The sequence below is a fragment of the Ailuropoda melanoleuca genome, chromosome 16, assembly GCF_002007445.2.
Source record: "Ailuropoda melanoleuca isolate Jingjing chromosome 16, ASM200744v2, whole genome shotgun sequence".
NCBI classification, from domain to species: domain Eukaryota; kingdom Metazoa; phylum Chordata; class Mammalia; order Carnivora; family Ursidae; genus Ailuropoda; species Ailuropoda melanoleuca.
This window is the reverse complement of record NC_048233.1, coordinates 44,542,030-44,564,033: the sequence shown is the minus strand read 5'-3', so window position 1 is coordinate 44,564,033 and position 22,004 is coordinate 44,542,030. Positions and strand designations below refer to the sequence as shown.

The window sequence follows — 22,004 nt, the reverse complement described above, 5'->3', positions numbered from 1 at the left end:
AATGGACACTTAACTGACTGAGCCACCCAGGTGCCCCCACAATCTTTCTAAAAATCAACTGTATTTTCTAATATGATCATCAACACTAATGGTTATTCTCTGCCACAATTATCTTTTCATTTCATTAAATAGTGTAGCAAAATTCAATAGCATTACAAAAGATAAATAAATATTAGTTTTAAGTAGGTTGTAACTAAGTACAAATAAAGAATTGTAATAGCCTTTACATTGCATGCTACATTAAATATAAAATAAATAAAATACTTTATATTCTTGACTAGAATCAAAGATAACAGAGACAGATTGAAAAGCTTAGCTCCATTTCTTTCAGATATTCACAGGTAAAGGAAGTGAGATGAAGAAAATATCTCTTCAAGGACAGAAAGAAAATTAAATTCTCTGGAACAAAGATTTTTGTGCAAATAAAGCTTGAGAAGAGATAATGATGATTATCAAAAACATGAAAGCAAAACAAAGAAACCCAAAGAAGGGTGTATTGGAAGCTACTACTAGGCACATTGATATTATTAGGGGTTCCTTTGTTCATTTCCCTTATGTAAAATACAACAGAATACTCATTTGCTTGAGAAAGAAACAACCCTGTGTACCATATTCATGAAGGCTTTCTGCACTTGCTGGTTCCTCAAAGTGTAGATGAAAGGATTCAGAAGTGGAGCCACGGAAGTATTGAGCACTGCAATTCCCTTGGAAAAAGATACTTTTTGTTTGACTGATGGCTTAACATACATGAAGATGCAGCTGCCATAAGAAAGAGAGATCACAATCATGTGAGAAGAACATGTTGAAAAGGCTTTTTTCTTCTGATTAGCTGAAGGGAATTTTAGAATCGTTAATGCAATATAGGTGTATGATATTATCACCATTACCAACGTGACCACAAGTGTCATCGACGCAGAAATGAATCCGATGGTCTCAATGAGCCGTGTGTCTGAGCAGGAGATCTGCAGCAGGGGAGTGGTATCGCAGTAGAAATGATCAACAATTTTGGAGGCACAGAAGTCAAGCTTCAGGCCTAAGAGGAGAGGTACAAAGATGGTAAAGAATCCAGCAAGCCAACAGCAGAAGACAAGTTGAAGGCAGATCCTACTGTTCATGATGGTTGTGTAATGCAGGGGCTTACAGATGGCCACATGGCGGTCATAGGACATGGCGGCCAGCAAGTAAAATTCAGATGCACCAAGGAGGAAGGCAAAAAGCACTTGAGTAATACAATTGTTATAGGTGATGGTTTTGTCTCCAGTTGCCATAGTAACCAACAATTTAGGGATGCATGTAGTAGTATAGGAAATTTCTAAGAAGGAAAAATTCCGAAGGAAAAAATACATGGAGGTCTTGATGTGAGTATCCAGCAGGGTGAGTGTGATGATGGTTAGATTGCCCGTGACGCTCAGCAAGTAGGTGAGAAGCAGGAAGACAAATAACACAACTTTCAACAGTGGATCATCAGTCAGACCTGCCAGGATAAACACTATGGCTTGTGTGTGGTTTCCCATTACTGCCCTCGACTTTTCCAGGTCTAAGAGAAAAGAAAGGAAGAAAGAAATTCATAATGCCAAGGGGAAAATAAGAGTGATTTACGTGTTTAAAGCAAAGTTAAGCAAAAGATATTTCAGGTAGAATAACACAATGCTTATTCAGGTTTGGAAGATGGATATGCCGGGAAGAACTACAGTTTGCACTTCCAGAGTATCTGCACAGAAAATCTCATGTTGAATGCAGTACTACCAGAGAATTACCTATGTGATGATAGCAATTGTTGACTATTTTTATATAAGAGGAACTATCAGAAAGAAATTAGAGGGAATTTTAAAGCAGGGGAAAATGTTTCTTCTCTCTTGATTTTATGCAGGAGTTGAGATGGATGCCATTTTCTATTCAATTAAGAGGTTTGCATTCTGGAACAAAAATTATTATTGTCATTAAAAGTACATCAGAAAATGGTTTTCATAAAATACACACATACCTTATCATTGTCAATAAACAGGGTTACTATAGCCTTACCGTTTTACTCAACTAATCAAATTCAAATGCCTGATTCGTCTGTCACTTCTTTAACGGCTAATGAGATTCAATTTCAGAGAAGAAAATATGAAATATCATGAATAAGTTTATTTTCTGTTCTTAGTAGTATTTCCATTCCATCAATCTCTGTTATCATCCCTTCTCTTCCCACATTGTATGCCCAAAAAAACAGTAGGAACAGTCTGGTAATGTTGGTGTGTGTAATAAAAAAGTTCAGTTTTCCTTTAAAAGCTATGATTCTGAAAAATGAAAAAATAATTAAAATGAGAGTAATGGATATTGAAGCAGAAAAATATAAATATGGTTTCAGGAAATTGCATGAGGAAGGAAAAATATAAAGACAAACTTAATGGAAACCTAGAGATGCTATGGTTTTTAGAACTAGGACAGTGAAGGGTGCCTGAGTCAGATTAGCTGCAGACTTGATTTCGGCTCAGGTCATGATCTCAGGATTCTGGGAACAAGTCCCATGTCATTGTCATCAGGCTTTGCATGCTCAGCATGGAGTCTTCTTCTCTCCCTCTCCCTTTGCCCTTCCCCCTGCTGCTCTCTGTATCTTTCTCTCTCTCAAATAAATAAATAAATCTTAAAAAAAAAATAGAATAGTGAGCTTAGGGAAAAAGTTAAAAGAAGTAAATTAGTAAGTAAAAATTAAAAGAAGATTAAAACTTTAAAAGTAGTAATAATCTTAAATTTAATAATATGTAAATTAGTATTAGTAAATAAAAATTATAAGAAAATGTTTACCATAAAATTTCTCTCCATCTACTTCAATGCTCTACACTTACCATTTTATTCTTTGTCTAAAATACAGACTGAAAAGATGAACAATTTGAGGTTAACATGGCCTAAAAGAGATGAAGAGTATTCGGTAAATTTCAAACAGTGAATCACAAAATAGTGTTGACAAAATTTTAGAAGGCATGTATTTCCCTATCATAAGGATATTCAAATATTTGGCTAACAAATAATTAAATAAATATTAACTAGAGATAATTATAGTTATTGCAACACACAGTATGTATTAAGTGAAACAATCAGATTATTCTGGTTTGCACAGCTATCAAATTGGAGATCAGGATTAAGTTTGAAAGACTATTTTTTCCTAAATTGTCCTCTGAAAAGTATAATCCTGACCAACGATTATAGTGCAACTTATAGTGTTTTTTTTTAACTAATGATTCTAAGGAAGATTTCTTTACTTAGAATCTTCGTATCAAACACATAAAATAACTAAGGTTTAGTAATGGGCCCCAGATAGAAAATGTTTTTTGTTTTGAGAATATCAATATAATTATTTCCAATCTCTAAAACATACATTGTTATTTCAAAGACATATAAATAAAAATAAACATACAAGTACAAATAAAATTTGTTTCCAGTTATACCTAGAGGCATTTATAGGAGGATTATAAGATAAAAAATAAGATCTGTTGTCAGTCATGTTAATAATTGAGTGAATAGAAGAAAGGACTGTTGTTTTTCCTCCACATTCCTTTTACATTCACATAATTGTGAAGTGATGAATTATAAATTTTTCTTCATTTACACAAATTAATCTGATGGCAACAACTGTAGGAATGCTTATAGCTAAAACACCTAAATCACAGTTTTGCTATGTCAGGTTATTTCTTTGTCCAACTTCAACAGATAACACACACCAACCGTCCCCCCAACACACATTGTACAAAAATTAACGAGGTTACATTACAAAACCATTAGAAGTCAGACCTAGGTTAGATATTGTAAATATTAGTGAAATTTTTAAAAGGTACTGTTTTTTAATACTAAATTTTCATTGTATTCTGTCTTTATTTACTATTTCCCTTACATCACAATTTAAAGGTAGAAAAAATAAAGTTAATGCCATAATGTAAAAAAAAAGGATAAAATGGGTTAAAATATATCTAATGGAAATATGGCCTTTAAACTTTAGACATACCAATTCCTTTCATCCATTTGAGTCCTAACTCAGTCTGCCAAAAACACTTAAAAATCAAACACTCTTTTGGAAGATATTAAGCAGATTTGTTCAGACAAAGTATCTCTGCTTTAATATTTAATTCTTTTATCAACATGCTGAGCAAACCACACTGACATTCCCTTCCTTTCTGAATGGATCTCCCTCTACCCCACAATCTATTATTGTTTTTCTTATCTATTTAGCAACTTTGTAAATGGTTTTAGGGCTTTTTTCCCATATTTTTAGAGTAGTATATTAAATTTCCCCATTACTACAATTTACTTATTCATGTATCGAATGCTTTCCTTGGTATTATTCACAGTGCCATACAAAATTCATCAACACTTGATTCCATTTAATATTTATGCCTTCTGGGCCCCAAAGGAAAATATCTAAAGATTAGGAGCAGTTCCCAGAAGATATGAGATCCAAGAACACCATTCCCAAAGGGTCACAAATTTATACTTTACACATGAGTTCTCCCCAGCCACTAAAAACTTAAAAAAAATAAATTACGTATTTTTTTCAATACTACTTTTACTATGTCTCCAAAGCTTTCAGGATAGATGTCCCTAATCTGTGTTTGCCCTTCCACATACATGTGTTTTTATATCCCCAATACAGAGATAATGAATTGGAAATCAAAAAAGAAAAGATTATTTAGTTGGTAATAACAAGTGACAGTATTAGTTGGAGAATTTATTAGCCTGTCATGGAAAAAAACTATACCTGAAAGACCTAACAGTTTATGTAATATATGCTATGTTGTTTCTGTTCTGAATTTAGTCTTTCCTCCAAAAGTCTTTGCAAAATATCTAATAGACCCTAAACTGATATTTCACAACACCCAAGCACTCTCCACTTCCTCTATACTAATGGAATATTTATCTATGTCCATAGATAGTCTTCCTTGCAACCGTTGTGACCACGTCTCACCATCATTTCATAGATACTGACAGAGAGATAGCCTATTGGGTCAGTGACAGAACCCTTTATTATTTATCATATAGCAGGAAGCAGGAGCTTCATGATCCCATCAGTTCCCTTCTCTGCAGGGAAGGGCCCTAATGGATGTTGTTGTTTACACAGTGTACCTACGTCTAAAGGTGAAGGACCCCTAAATTAATAAATTCTTAGTCTTTTAAAGAGAAAAACCTGCCTAATTTTGCCCTACTAGAAGACGGTATTTTTTTTTAATTATGTTCAGTTAGCAATCAAAACCATAATGAGATACCACCTTATACCAGTTAGAATGGAAAAAATTAACAAGAGAGGAAACAACAAATGTTGGAGAAGATGTGGAGAAAGGGGAACCCTCTTACACTCTTGGTGGGAACGCAATCTGGTACAGCCACTCTGGAAAACAGTATGGAGGTTCCTCAAAAAGTTAAAAATAGAGCTACCTTGTGACCCAGCACTTGCACTACTAAGTATTTACCCCAAAGATAGAGATGTGGTGAAAAGAAGAGGCACCTGCACCCCAGTGCTCACAGCAGTAATGTCCGCAATAGCCAAACTGTGGAAGGAGCCGAGATGCCCTTCAACAGATGAATAGATAAAGAAGATGTGGTCCATATATACAATGGAATATTACTCAGCTCTCAGAAAGGATGAACATCCACCATTTGCATTGATATGGATGGAACCGGAGGGGATTATTCTAAGTGAAATAAGCCAAGCTGAGAAAGACAATAGCCAGATGGTTTCACTCATATGTGGAACATAAGGAATAGCATGGAGGACCACAGGGAAAGGGAGGGAAAACTGAATGGGAAAACAGTATCTTTAATATACTGCTAAGGGGAAAACTCTGCCAAATCTGTTATGAAAATATTATTGAATAGAGAGTCCAGAACAAAAGCTATCACAACATGTAGAAATGTTTCAGAATTTCCTCCCACCAAATCCACCTCTCACTTCTAAACCAACCCAACTTCTGCTGCAAATTCACCTAAGTATGTTCCTCTGTTGACCCCTCTGATCAATCTGCAGGCCTCTTTCATCACTCCCAAGATGTCAGTCACAGTGTTCTCCAAAGGGATGCAAGCCAATGACCAGCCCTCACAGAAGGTCAAACCCAAGAGTGCCTGAGGTCTCCTAGAAAGAGTTTACAATTTTGGAGGTTAGCAGCCAAGTTAAACATACGTCATTCAGATTACAGGTTAGTAATGCCTCCAACATAGCTTTCATCTGGCTGGTAAGATTTAGGGCTCCCAATTCAATAATTTGTTTTCTGAGGGACTGCTTAAGTATATTTAATCCAATCTGTCCTATTTGTTCAAGCCATCAGCCATATGACATTTGTCTGCTCCACTATATGACTTAAAATGGGAGTGAGGAAGACATTTGGAAGTGTTTTGTCTGACTAAAAAATAAAAATAAAACACACACACACACACACACACACAAGAAAGAACACATATTGGTGAGGATGTGGAGAAAAAGGAAACCACGTACAGTGTCAGTGGGAATGTAAACCAGTGCAGCCACTGTGGAAAACATTATGGAGGTTCCACCAAAAATTAAAAATAGAACCACCGTATGATCCAAGAATTCCACTAGTGGGTACTTACTGAAAGAATATGAAAACACTAATTTGGAAGGATATTTGTACCCCTATGTTTACTGCAGCACTTTCTACCATACCAAATTATGGAAGCAACACAACCCAAATATCCACTGGTAGATGAACGGAGAAAGATGTAATTATGGATGGAACAGGAGGATGGCTTACCTAAGAGTCAAGTAAATTTAAAGCTCTTGCAATGGAGTATTTGTCTTCTGGAGGAAGGCTCCAGGGGCAGTTCTTAGTGACAAAGATCATTGATAGTCTTCTGAGGTCTAAGGTGTCCTCTTGCCTGATACTGGGTTTTTCTCTCTCTCTCCACTTCCACAAAATCTGAGTAGTCCATTCCAGAGCTATAATATCATCTGGTTTCCAGTTATCCCCTACTCACACTCACACCTTTCATCTAGAGGGGTCAGGTGCATGAGGGACAAGGACAATTTTATAAAATTTATCCAGTATTAAGCTTGACTCTACTAGACCCCTTGTGGCCATGTTGCCACCTGGAATGTGTACCAACCAAACTGATTTGAGTTTGTTAAAGAAATGATATAACAATATATTGGGTGATATCATTAAATTTATTAAACTTGTACTCTTAGGTTCTTGTGGACTGTGACAGTTTCTTTAACATTTCTTATTTTGATAACCTAGACAGTTTTGAGAAGTACTTGTCAGGCATTTTCTAGAATCTCACGTTAGTAGAATTTGTCTTGGGTGTCTTTTCTGGATACCCTCAGGGGATAGAACAAGGGAATACCTACCCAGATCTATACACACAATTATGCATTTGCATATGTATCCTTCTGTATCTTTGTTAAGATACTCATGAATTCGTGTTAATATCTTTGTCTTTAACCCAATATCACATGAACCATTCTACCTTTGTCCTCTTGCTTATATGTGTCACTCCAACAGTGAAACAATTGCTCCCACCATCTGCTGATGACTTGATTATTCAATTCCAATAAAAATATATAGTAGGAAGCAACTTTATCAACTAGAGTACAGGGCTTATGACTTGGGTCTTACTAATTCACTCATTTCCACACACAGGTTAATACATTTCCTCTGTTCCCTTCAGTGAAGTTGCTTCATACATTCATACTATTGTTAAGTCCTTCTGCGTTCCATTTTAAGGTCCCGGATTTATTTATTTATTTTTAATTTGCACAAATTAGAGTTATTCTTTGTGTTGTAACATTCTTTATACTTGTTTTGACAACTGTAGTGTGATATCTTTACCATATGCAATTGCTTTCCTACCCTAAAAAGATCAACTGTGCTTCAACTGTTCAACCCTCCAGCTCCCAAGTCCTGGCAATCACTGGTCTGTTTACTTTCTCTATAAGTTTGCCCCTTCCAGAATAGCATATAAGTTCAATCATCATACACTTTATAGCCTTTTAAGTCTGCTGGATTTCACTTAGTCATAGCTAGCTTCAATCCTACCTCCTGACCCTCAGGCTCATTAAGAGGTAGGGGTTAGGGACTCCTACCTCCTTCCTTACCACCTCTGCAAGAACATCTACAATTGGATGAGGAAGCTTTCATATTCCTAATCTTGCCCATGGAAGACCCCCATACCCTCCTCTTCCAGAAAGCCATATCTCTTCCAGCAATTTATCTTCTTCAACAAAACTTTCAAGACCTGGGAAGGATATAATAGGTCAGCCAGCCACAATTTCATAGATTCTGGCAGAAAGCACAAGACTCCTGAATCAGAGACAATAGGCATTACTACTCACAGCATAGCCAGTGGCATAAACCTCATGTTTGCCACAGTTCTCCTTCCCTCCCAAACCCCACCAAAGTCTATGGAGAGAGGACTCACGTGGACGTGTCACAACTGAGAAACCCTGAGCTTAGAAAAATCCCTCTATTTTAAAGAAGCTGCCAGCAAATCCGCCCAATCGTGCCACCGTGCAGGACATTATCTTAATTCTATTCAGGAAGAAATCCGCCTTCTTGCCTTGAAGGAGAAATGATCTCTATTTCCATGGCTGAATGATATAACAACAATTGTAAAGGTAAACTAGAGCAAGAGCTAGTACAAGATGTGTCAAAAGTCTACGGAAAATTGGCCCTCAACAGTCATGACTGCACAGGCGGTTGCATGAAATACCTTTTTAAGGAGGGTTTTTTGAATTATGACCTTGAGGTGTTTGAAGACAGTGCTATGACCACAAGAAGATAAGATATCAAGAATCCATGGCATCAAGTATTGAGGAGTTACTTACATGACCACTTAGAAACTAGCTTGTATTGGGGCACCTGTGTGGCTCAGTTGGTTAGGCGTCTGACTTTAGCTCAGATCATGAACCCAGGGTCCTGGGATCAAGCCCTGCATCGGGCTCCCTGCTCAGCTGGGAGTCTACTTCCACCTCTCCTTCTTCCCTCCCCCTGCTTGTGCTTTCTCTCTCTCTCAAATAAATAAAATCTTCACAAAAAAAAAAAAGAAAGAAAGAAAGAAGCTTGCATTAAAGGATAAGCTTTTTCAAAGTAACTGGAGATGATACAGAGCAAAATGATAAGCACATGAAATATAGTCTCTATAGTGCTGTAAGGCAGGAAGGTTATTTCTAACTATATAGAGAGAAAGAAAATGACAAGTTTGTGGCTTTAAATTCTTAGCTTGTTTTATAGTCAGCAAACCATGGAGTTCTCCATGACTACCCTAAAGAAATTTATTATCTCTTAGAGCCTTATGCCAGTTGTTGCAGAAAGCAAAGGTAGGCTCTGATCTTTTTTTTTTCAATAGAGGAGTTATTGACATGTAACACTTCAGTGGTTTCAGCTGTACAACATAATGGTTTGATATTTATATACCCTGCAAAATCAGCACCACAGTAAGTCTAGTTACCATCTGTCACCATACATGGTTACATTTTTTTCTTTTGATGAGACATTTAAGATTTACTCTCTTACCAACTTTCAAGTATGCCATAAAGCATTATTAGTTATAGGCACCATAGATAGGCTCTGATCTTGCAGTGAGTTAAAAATAGCAACATCAGTTGAAATTGCACCCTTACCAGATATCTTTTGTGAAAGTTCATAGATTGGAAATAAGGGGGCAGGGTTAGGAGAAAATCAGAATGTGTACGTTGGGATAGTTGATATATTTTGATTGTCCCAAATGGAAATCACATGGATTCACTGCCAGGAAAAGCTATCCTCTTCTTTCCCCTCACTTCTTATACATAACTTTGATGTTGCTTTATTTAAAATACTAATGACCAGAGAGCTGACAGCTAACTTTAAAGTGAATTCCAGGTGTCCTCTTGACCCATATCTACCAAAATAGTCCTGCCTAGCGTGGTAGAGAGGCTAACATTCAAACCTCAAAAGAGAAAACTTACCTACCAAAAAGTATTGTAGTAATTGTTCTAGTCCATTTGGGCTACTATAACAAAATATCAGAAGACTGTTTGTCATATATCAAAGAAATATACTTCACAGTTCTGGAGCACGGAAAACTGAGATCAGGGTGTCAGTGTGGTCAGGTAAGGGTCTTCTTCCAGTTTGCTCTTTTCTCATTGTATGCTTATGTGGTGGAAAGAGGGGGACAGAATTCTCTGGGGTCATTTCTATAAGCACTAATCCTATTAGTGGGCTCCACCCTCATAATCTAACCACCTCCCAAAGGCCCTATCCCCTAAAACCATCATCTTTGGGGTTTAAAATTTCAACATATGAATTTCGGAGTACACATTAAGACCATAGCAATAATTCACCAATTTACATTGACAAAAGTCTGGGGGAATATATGTGACAATAGGTTCTAAGGGTGATATACCAGAGACAAAGTAAATATAATTCTATATAAGGGTGAATTTATTGATATATTTTTAATGATTGTGATTTTTTTTTTTTGCTATAAATTCGGCTTTTACTTTCAGAAAGCTAGTTTACAAGCACATCATAGGTCAGAGTGAGGCCTGAGTCACAATTGTGGATTTAATGAAAGAGTTCAAGCTTCTGATGATGGTTATAATTTTTTGTCCAATTAGCTAACGACTTGGATTTGTGATTTATCCTGATAAATGTTGAAATATTAGAAAAATTTAAATCCAAAGATGTAGAATGGCAGCAATATGGAACAGTTTTTTAATGTGCAATCCAGTTATATATCCCTTAACTCTATAACTGGTGAAGATCCAGAAGAAAATTCTTTGTACAAGGTATTGATTCACAGGGGGATAGTAACAGCATTGAAAGGTATTGTAATTGCTGGTCTGAAATGGAAGTGGGAGATGATTTCATTAAAATGAACTTCCTTGTTTCACTGGAAATGATGGGACCATGGGAAGGCAGAGCTATATCATAGCACTTAGCTGACGTTGGCAAGATGGGCGTGGACCTTTACTAGTTGGTGAAGTTAGAATGGTTATCAAAATTGCATGATACCTGTTAGCATGAAAAAGACATCATGCCACTCCTAAGGCTAAAATAAATAGACAATCCATTAAGTTCCTATTTGACCTATATAATTGAAAGAACACTAGGTTGGGTGAAAGGAGGGATGGTATAGCCATCCGATGGTTGGTATTAGAACTCCTTATCCAATTAAAGACTTTAGTGAGTTCATAGATCCAGAACCCATGAAGGAAGTTATCCTTGAAGAAGAGCCATGCATTGATATTAACATCTTACTCTCCCTCCAGGTTTCCTGAAAGGATATATATTGTTCTGTCAGGAAAACTGTCCGCTGAAGAGGGTGAAATCTGGAACTTTCCTGGTTGTTTCACTTCATCTCTGAGCTAACCTTAATTATAATGATGATAGAATGTCAGGGTGTACACTTACTAGAGTGGAAGATAACGGGGGTGGAGAAAGTCTTGTTGATAAGTGGCAGTTATGTCTTATCTGATTTACAGTGATTCTACTGCAGGTGAAAAATCATCCTGAATATACTGTTAAAAAGATATACTCAGGACCAAGTAGAAAACCATGGAGTTCACCCTCATTAACAAATAATAAATCAAAGCCTCTTTCCCGGGCAAAGCTGCAGTGCTTGGTACTACCATCAGATACTTTAAAAAACGATGCAGGAATGGTGATCCATTCCACATACCCTTTTAATTCAAATTTTTGCCTGCCCTACCCCAGATGAATTTTAGAGGGTGACAGTAGATTCATAGGCTGAATTAGGTGGTAACACCAATTGCAACTGTGTTTTAAGTTATGGCTCATTTATTAGTTTAAATCAAAACAATATTGGCACTAGAGACTGAGTTACTGAATTTTGAATGTGCTTTTATGGACTAATAGAACATAACAGGTGGATTGCATCACCTTGAAATAGTGAAACAGATAAGAAAGCAGACCTTCATTCTGGCTGTAGGGCCATCTCAGGCCTTTTGCAATAATTTAGACCATGGGCAAGCAAACCAAAATCTGCAGAACAAGCCCACGGGCTGTTTTTGTACAGCCTTCATTTAAGAATGGTTTTTACATTCGAAGGGTCAGAAGACGAAGGAGGAAGAGGTCGAGGGAGGAGGGAGCATAGGAGAATGGAGGAAGCATATAATGGTATGTTAAGATATCTTTTTTAAAAATGTATCAGAGAATCAGAACTTCTCAGGTGAAGTATTTTTTAAGTACACATTAAGAGAAATATACAATTTTATTTTACAAATAGACATATTCCAATTTTCTCTTTCGTATGATAACAAATACCCATCAATAGTATGTTTTCATGAAGACATTTCTCTACCAGTCTGTTCCAAAATACATGGTATTGTATTTATTTTTTAATTTAAATTCAATTAGCCCACATATAGTACATCATCAGTTTCTGATGTTGGATTCAGTGATTCATCCATTGCATATAGCACCCAGGGCTCATCATATCATGCGTGCTCCTTCATGCCTTGTATTTTAACAGTCTATGAAAAAGTAACCAGTTTTCAAAAGAGAGCTGTAATAAGCCAAAGAAATTTAGAATTGATCGTTTGAAATTACTGCCTTGGTTTTTGTTACTGAAGATTATATAAGGTCAATAATTATGAAAATGCTCCTCCACCCATTTGGAAAACTTAGAATTATTATATTGTCTATTAAAATATTCCAAATAAAGACTTTTTGTGCACTTTAAAAATATTTATATAAAAGTAAAAGTGTAGGCAGCACATTAACAATAGAGCAGACAGAGTAGTAGTAATCAATATCAAAAACAAAATCAGGGGCGCCTGGGTGGCACAGCGGTTAGGCGTCTGCCTTCGGCTCAGGGCGTGATCCCGACGTTGCGGGGTCGAGCCCCACATCAGGCTCCTCTACTGTGAGCCTGCTTCTTCCTCTCCCACTCCCCCTGCTTGTGTTCCCTCTCTCGCTGGCTGTCTCTATCTCTGTCAAATAAATAAATAAAATCTTTAAAAAAAAAAAAAATCAAATAGGACAGAAGAATAATTATTGTGACTTTCACTTCTTTTGATGTGATCAGCATGCATTGTGAAACATTAGTTTTGAACTACAGAGACCCTTTTAAGTACCAATATCAGATAGGCTTAGAATAAGACTCTCATATAACTTATCACATAATAAACTTATGTTTGCAAAAATAATAATATATGTTTCATCAAATTGAATCTAATAGTTGTACCATTAATATTAAAATTAATTTATATCATAAAGTTGTGTTATGAAACATATTGATTCTGCTTTCCTAATGTCCTTGCTTAATTTCTATTTTTCTATTAATATGTTTATTCTATACTATAGTGAAAATATAATTTATAAACAAATATACATACACTGTGGAATTCAAGTGTTTTTGTTTGTGTTTAATTATTTACTGGTAGAGTATATGATAAAGAATAATAAGAAGAAGAAAAAGAAATTTAGAAATTGTTTGAAATGATTGTCATGATCTCTATTTATAGAAACAAAAAAATTCCATATTATTTAAAGACATGGTAATTAGTGATTCAATTTCTATAATAGTTAGAGGTCAATTCCCATTTTTTAGTTTTCCTTGAGTCAGTAACAATTTGTGGGTTTCTAGAAATATGTGCTTTTCAGCTAAGTTTTACAAATCTAGGTGGTGCATTAACTCCGTATAGAATATGTGTAAAACTGAATCTCTGAGCTCCAGGACAGTGGAAAGGAACATGGAGAAATTAAAGTCTAGTTTTGTCTTCCTCTGAGAGATTTTTTAAAGGAAATAGATAAAAGCACCAAATAAAAAGGAAATTATATTAGCCCAAAAAAGGGACAGGTAAGGGAGAGAATTAGGCTTTGGGGATTAGTCAGGCCACCATGAAAATTATGTCAAGAAAAAGAGCTAATATGGGGCGCCTGGGTGGCACAGCGGTTGGGCGTCTGCCTTCGGCTCAGGGCGTGATCCCGGTGTTGTGGGATCGAGCCCCACATCGGGCTCTTCTGCTATGAGCCTGCTTCTTCCTCTCCCCCTCCCCCTGCTCGTGTTCCCTCTCTCGATGGCTGTCTCTATCTCTGTCAAATAAATAAATAAAAAATCTTTAAAAAAAAAAAAAAGAAAAAGAGTTAATGTTATTTTGAATACAAGCATTGAAGAGTTCTGTGAAACACTATACCCTTATTGATTTATTTTTATTCATAGCCTCAGTAATATCACTAATATCACTTCCCTGAGAAAATCTCAGTCTTTTTGATCATGTGCTTAAAAGCATCATGCACTTGTTTGTTTCTCAGTGTGTAAATGAAGGGATTCAACATGGGGGCAACAGAGGTACTGAGCAGGGCTATCCCTTTATTTAAAGACACTCTGTCCTTAGCAGAGGGTTTCACATACATGAAGATGCAGCTGCCATACGAAATGGACACAACCACCATGTGAGAAGAACATGTAGAAAAGGCTTTCTTCTTCTGTTGAGAAGAAGGTATCTTCAGTATAGTCATGATGATGTTTGCATAGGAGAGAACCACTAATACTAATGTAACCAGGAGGATCAAAATGGCTGAGAGAAATGCCATTAAGTCTATTACATCTGTGTCTGTGCAAGAGAGCTGTAATATAGGAGAAAAATCACAGAAGAAATGGTCTATAGTGTTGGCTGCACAGAAATCTAGCTGGAGACCCACAAGGAGTGGTGGAACAATTATTATAAAACCAGCCAACCATGAAGCAAAGACCAACAAGTTGCAGACTCTGTCACTCATGATGGTCAGGTAATGCAGGGGTTTGCAGATGGCCGCGTAGCGGTCATAAGACATGGCGGCCAGAAGAAAAAATTCAATTGAACCCAAGACAATAGTAAAAAACAGCTGTGTTGCACAACCATTGTAAGAAATGGTCTTATCGCCTGTCGCCATACTGACAAGAAATCTGGGGGTGCAGACAGTTGTGAATGCGATTTCTAAAAATGAGAAACTTCGGAGGAAGAAATACATGGGTGTCTTTAGACGTGAGTCCAGGAGGGTGAGGGTGATTATGGTTAGATTCCCACTGACACTCAAAATGTAGGTGAAAAAAAGGAGAAGAAAAACGACCACTTGTAACTGTGGATTATCGGTCAGTCCAAGAAGAATAAAGGTTGTTACTGTGGTGTGGTTTCTCATGGTTGACTTCTACCAAAATAATAATAAAATAAAGAAATAAGAAAAAATGAGAAGTAAAGGGTATAAGCCAGCATGAGATACTTATTAGTTCGAGATTGTCCATATACGTGTTGCTCGCTACACCCAACCCCCCTCAGTATTCCGCTAATCAGCAGTAACAGCCTCTCAAAATTCACTCATATAATTTCTCAAAATTTCACTAACTCAGTGCAAGTATCATTTCTCAAGTGTCATAAATCCAGTCATTCCAAAAGTATAATATATGGCATATAAAAGTCATACAAAAATAGAAACAAAGAAAAAAACAGAAAAATTGTCATAATATTTTAACTTGCATCATCTGTAGTTGCAATTTTCTCCAATCTATTTAGTTTGCACTAAGTTATTTTCCACCATCAGGTGACTCATTCCTCTTTGCTAATGTATCTCTTTCTCTGTTTATTACTTCTTATGATAGTGTTCTGTAAGTCAGATTTTAGCTGAGGACTCTTGGCCTTTTAAAAAACATAAACTTGACCTAAACGTCTGAGGCCTGTATACAGTGGGGATTCAGTACTTTCACCAAACTTCTGAAAACTCCTCAGGATTGAAACCCTCATGACCATGTTAGATCTGCTTTCCCCTTTTTCCTGAAGACTTGGGTGTACTTTTGTCTCACTCACCCTGGTTATTCTCTTTTCTCTGATATGGACCCAAGCAGATAGGAAGTGTATCCTCATGCATGATGACTGTGTTGTTTATGTAGCATTCTTTATTTAGTTTTTGCAGTAACAAGGGAGGTTCTAGAAAACAAAGCCATTTTAAAAAGATATTATCTACTCGTGCCTGGTAGTGTGTTTTAGTTTCATTGCTTTGCATGGCTCCCTCGGTTGCCATAGTAGCCTCTTCTCCCTTACTCATGTGCTCCTCCTTCTCGTCTCTTACTCTCTTGTTTTATGCTTAGCACCTTAAAATTCAGAATTATGTTAACCTTTTCATTTTTTATTCTTATTTTCCGTCTTTTCCCAGACCATGCTTACATACTCATGTTTATCATCTCAAAAGTCTATCGCCAAATTTTCTAAAGCATGACCATATTTTCCTTAAGAAGAATATCATGTCATATGTTACATTGCTTTTTAAACCTATTACATTTTATACTGTCCAGTTAGGGGTGTTAAAAAATGTACAGATATTTCCAATGGTTATAAATAATTACAATATGACTAAGATTTTTTTTCCTTTTTTTTCCTCTTTTACTTCATTCCTTTCTCATGTTTTTTCCTGTCTTTTCCCAGACTCCTTAATATATCTCTTTTCTAAAAATGTCTACATTCTGGCTATTAAGGGACAATTTACACTCAGTAATCAGATTTTTGAAATCCAAGTTTGGTGTATTTTCCTTTCTTAAGTTTGGTCTATTTTTTAAGGTCAAAAGCACAAGAAAATGTCAGTCAGCAAAAGATGAATTATACAGGGTGCCAACTTATAAACTTAAAAGTGAATTCATACATGCATACTCCCAGGCTAAATTTAAATTACAAAAATGAAAAAACAAAAACAAAAAAACTATTGTAAACTACCTGACATCATTATTTTCTTCTAACTCCAAATAAAATACTTGCTGAATAGCAGTAAAATAGTCATTGTCTCTGACCATTTTTATAAGCCCAAGGACTTCTGTAACTACTTTGGCAATTTATCCATAATGGAGAGGAGATTCTCGGGGAATAAAAAACTGGATATTTCATGAAATTCTTAAATTCTATTGAATGCAATAAGAGGAAATTTGTCAAGTTTAGTACTAATTCATTTTTTCAGTGTCATATTTTTATAATATATATACTAAAGGCATATGTAATTATAATTATCTGAGGAAAACACATTTGTTTAATAAAATACATTTCTCAGATTCTTTTGAAAGCTATGAAGGATATCTATTTAAAGCTTGATTCCTATAAAATGAAGGTTCAAAGGTTCCTTATTAAGACAACTCAATTGAGGGGCTCCTGGGTGGCACAGCGGTTGGGCGCCTGCCTTCGGCTCAGGGCGTGATCCCGGCATTGTGGGATCGAGCCCCACATCAGGCTCCTCTGCTGTGAGCCTGCTTCTTCCTCTCCCACTCCCCCTGCTTGTGTTCCCTCTCTCGCTGGCTGTCTCTATCTCTGTTGAATAAATAAATAAAATCTTTAAAAAAAAAAAAAAGACAACTCAATTGAGTTGTAAAAAAAAAAAAATAGTTCTAACTTCATGCCATAAATTTTAATGGCTTACAAACGAATCAAAGTTTTTGTCCAGATTCATGCAATTAAGTTAATATGACTAAATTTTTTAAAAATTCCCAAACCTTACTGTCTTTAGCAACTTCATTCGCAACTGTCTTCTTTTGGTTTGAGTCCCAGAACAGAGGCAATTTCTGAATGTTGCACATCCATCATATTTTTATATTACTTTAACGTACTTTTGTCTTGCATTCTCAGCCAAAATACATTAACCTCAGCATCTCACACTCAGCATGTGTGAACTCAAAAAATTTATCATGACAAAAAACTTCCCTAATTTCATTTCTTATTATTTTCTATAAAGAGCCATATCTCTGATTTATGTTATATTAAACTTGGAGGACATTTTTTTATTACATACGAAATAAATATTATTCTTAAAAAAAACTTTGAACGGAGTGGTAAAAAAAGATTTCAGTCTCATTGCTTACTTTGAGATGCGTCTGGCCTACAGGAGAAGCACAATTGCTTCTTCTGTAGTTTTAAGGTTGCAAGAACTAGAATCATTTTTGTGTACTCTGCCATTGATCTCAAGAGGATTAACTAACAAGACAATTTTTAAAAGATGGAAACACTTCCCAGGAGACCATTGTGCAACTATGTTAAAAATACATGAATTATTTATTAAGTGCAGAAAACTCTATAATCCATAAACTCAAGGTAAAAAGAAGACAAAATCTTTTGGAGGCAGCTATATGTTGTAAGCCATAAGGAGTTTTTGGAACTTACAGCTTACATGTGCATAACAGATATACATTCCACACAAGAAGAAATGAAGCTCCGCACTCCATATGGTGAAAACACTTTAAGGGGATTATTACCAAAAGTTTCAATCCTGATTCAATAAGGGACTTATATTATAGTTACCTAAGTTAAGCACTCAAGGCCATCCTCTTGAGGGGCAGCTTTAAGAACTTAATTAGTTTTAGGACTTGAAAGCCAAGACATGTCATCATTGACAAAGGAAATATTAAGTGTGTGACATGACCAGGGAAGGATCAAAGTCATAGAGATCTAGACTGAAGGGAAATGAGTTTCTCAAGATAGATGATAGGAGTCTAGTGTTTACACCTGCTCTCTAAATGTCTACATCCAATCTGCGAGAAATTTGGTTGATGCTACGTAAAATTTTATTTCGATTCATTTTACCTGTCTGTACTTCTACTGCTAAGTACTTAAACTAGTACTATCTGCTATAACAGGTAAACTTTAAAATCATTGCAATGTACATATTAGATATTTAAAGTTATTTCAATGAAGTAGAAATGTATGTACAGAATGTGCAATTATCATACTATATCACTTGGCTACTTTTCACAAACTCAACATACCCACATAAGCAGTGCTCAGTTAAAGAAACAATGTTACCAGTCCCTTTTTCCTCTTCTGGTCATTATCCCTCTCAAGGCTTAGCCACTGTTCCTACTTTCAAAGAACCACATTTTTTTTTTTGCCAGATTTAACACAATGGAAAGTTATTTCCTGAAAATTTAAAGTCAAACATGCAGCAAAAATGGCAGAGATTTTGTTTTTTTATAGGGTGGGATGTGCCTACTCTACTCTGTGCCATCACTCAGAGATTGACTTTTAAGGCTCTGCCCTCTTCAACATCTATCTACAGTCAGCCAGCAGACAGGAAGAGAGACTGGTGAATCACGTGGGAGATTTTTATTGCTAAGCCTGGAAGTCATTTTCATAATTTCCATTCACTTTCCATTCATAAGAACCCCGTTATACAGACACACCAAAATGCAAAATGTCCAGGATGTGTAGTCTTGATGTGTGTCCAGCAAGAAATATTTTGTGATTAGACTTAGTGTCTGCTACAGCTGCTAACATTCTAATCCAGTCTACCACTGCCTTCCACCTCTAAATAGTCGCCTGTACAAACCTTCAAATCATCTTTGCTTCTTCCCTCGTCCAATCTATTTTCTGTAAAGAAGACAAAAGTGTGTTCTCTAAAATTTAACTCAGGTTATGCTACTTCTTTGCTAAAATTATGCCCTAAAACCTAATTGAATTACAGACAATGAGTGGCCAGGAAGAATCCTTGGCATAGCTCCCCTCCACCCATCTTCATCCTCTTCCACTCTTTCCTTATTTGCTGTTACCAGTTGTAACACTGACTCTCTTTCCATTCCTCAAGCTCTTTTTCACCTCTATCGCTACCTACGCTCTCACTCTACCTCCAAATTCCAAGCCTCTAATTAAATGTCATCTCCACAAAAGTCATTTTCAAAAAAGACCATATGTGAGAAGACCTTTCCTTTTCTATAGCCTTTATCTCAGTCTTTTGTTCTTTACAACACTATCAATATTAATTTTTACATATCCTCCTTCTCTCTTTCACTCTCTCTTTTATCCATCCATTCTCCTAGATAATTCTAAGTCATTTCAGAGAAGAGAGTTGTCTGCTATATTACTTCATCCCTATAGACTTGGGATCTGGGGTATCCCTCAAAATAACTAGAAATTGAATGTGTTGAATAATTTAAAAATTGAGTTATTTAGATATGAGATCGATTGATGGTTATTCTGAAATTTTGAGCAAGATGAAATAAGAAATAGAGAATGTCTTTAAGTAACTTGTAGCATAATAAGAGAAAGCCTGGGAAATGAGCATGGAAGAAATTTGGAGGAGAGAGGGAATAGCGATGAGCTAATTTTTTAGATATTCAATTCAGGGTGTCATCTATATAAAAATCTTCTGATATAATCCTTCCCAATTTTTAAATAAAATAATCCACACTGAAAAGTAATAATTCAAACTTAGGCAACTCTGGAAGCATTTGAATATAAGATAAAATATTTTAAAATGAGAAAAATATCTGTTAAAAAACAATGAGTTATCAAGCCATGAAGACATGGGGAAAATCTTAAATGCATAGTACTTAGTCAAAGAAGCCAATATGAAAATGTACATACTGTATGATTCCAACTATATGATATTCTGGATAGGCAAATTTATGGGAATAGTAAAAAGACCCATGGTTGCCAAGAGTTTGAGAAAGGGGTTAGGAATGAATAGATGTAAATAGGATTAGTAGGACAACGAAAATTCTCTATGTGATGCTGTAACGATGGATACATGTCATACATTTGTCCGAAACCAAAGTGTGTACATCAGGAGGGAACTGTAATGTAAACTATGGACTCTGGGTGATTATGATGAGTCAGCGTAAGTTCATTAGTTGTAACAAATGGATCACTCTGGTGGGGGTTGTTGATACTGGAGGAGACTATGCACGTGTGGATGAAAATGTTTTGGGAAATCCCTGTACTTCCCTCTTGATTTTACTGTGAACCTAAACTTGCCCTAAAATAATAATAATAATAATAATAGTAATAATAGTAAAAGTCTTAACTTAAAAAAAAAAGAAATATGAGAGAAAAAAATCTAAGTTTTATATCACAAAGCAAGGGTCACTACCAATTGAATAAAATGATCTTCAATTCCACTTTAGTTCCTTGCCTTGTCTTAAAGAAACAAATTACAAATTGCCCCCAAAACCACTCATTATGACCCGAAGGAATTGTGTGTGTACCAAATGACTTCATTATTGCTCAGAATATTGATTCATTGCATGGTGCACTGGGTGTTATACGCAACTAATGAATCATCGAACTTTACATCAAAAACCAGGGATGTACTGTATGGTGACTAACATAATATAATAAAAAAATATTTAAAAAAAAGAACTGCTAACATAAAAAAAAGAAATAATGTCAATGAATTGAAAAAAAAGAATATTAATTCAGTAAATGTATTAATTTTATTAAAGGTATACATATTTGGGACACCTGGGTGGCTCAGTCAGTTAAGCATCTACCTTCAGCTCAGGTCATGATTCCAGGGTCCTGGGATCGAGCCCTGCATCAGGCTCCTTTCTCAGCGAGGAGCCTGCTTCTCCCTCTGCTTGCCTCTCTCTCTCTCTCCCTCTCTCTGACAAATAAATAAATAAAAATCTTAAAAAAGAGGAATACATATTCAATGTATAAAACGTCAAGCATCTTACAATTTTATTAATGAAAATTAGTAGCCTCCTGCTCCAGCCCTCGTGCACCTTCACTCCTATTCTCCACAGCCCTCAGCTGTTTACAGGTTTGCTTGCTATATTATATATATTACTAATTCTTAATACTTTCAGTTAGAAATTAGTTACTGGCCTAAATATGGAAGATGAGCATTTGAAATTTTTACATTTCCCATCCCTCCTACAAACATCTTTTTTAATATTTAATTTTAATGTAATTTTGCAAATAATTTTATTGCAATTATCACTTGGATTTTTGCACTAATTTATATTATTTTGACAGTGTAAAATTTTCTTCCATCTGAGCCAAATCGTGGCCTATATTTAGTTTCTTTATTTTTTTGGTAATGATTTTTTATTATATTATGTTAGTCACCATACAGTACATCCCCGGTTTCCAATGTAAAGTTCGATGATTCATTAGTTGTGTATAACACCCAGTGCACCATGCAATACATGCCCTCCTTACTACCCATCACCGGTCTATCCCATTCCCCCACCCCCCTCCCCTCTGAGGCCCTCAGTTTGTTTCTCATAGTCCAAAGTCTCTCATGTTTCATTCCCCCTTCTGATTACCCCCCCTTTCTTTATCCCTT

General features: G+C 35.9%; 2 protein-coding genes across 2 annotated transcripts; both read right to left on the bottom strand.

Annotated features, from left to right (window-relative positions):
* Positions 1–575: 575 nt before the first annotated feature.
* LOC100480798 (olfactory receptor 6C74) lies at positions 576–1,514 on the bottom strand. Its single transcript, XM_011218059.3, has one exon. It carries the CDS (start codon positions 1,512–1,514, stop codon positions 576–578), a length of 939 nt encoding a protein of 312 aa, XP_011216361.2.
* Positions 1,515–14,174: 12,660 nt separating this feature from the next.
* Positions 14,175–15,113, bottom strand: LOC100480547 (olfactory receptor 6C74). Its single transcript, XM_002931108.3, has one exon. It carries the CDS (start codon positions 15,111–15,113, stop codon positions 14,175–14,177), a length of 939 nt encoding a protein of 312 aa, XP_002931154.2.
* Positions 15,114–22,004: the final 6,891 nt, after the last annotated feature.

Coding starts and splice junctions, on each gene's coding strand:
- LOC100480798 (XM_011218059.3), bottom strand. CDS start 1,514: ATGGGAAACCACACACAAGCCATAGTGTTTATCCTGGCAGGTCTGACT.
- LOC100480547 (XM_002931108.3), bottom strand. CDS start 15,113: ATGAGAAACCACACCACAGTAACAACCTTTATTCTTCTTGGACTGACC.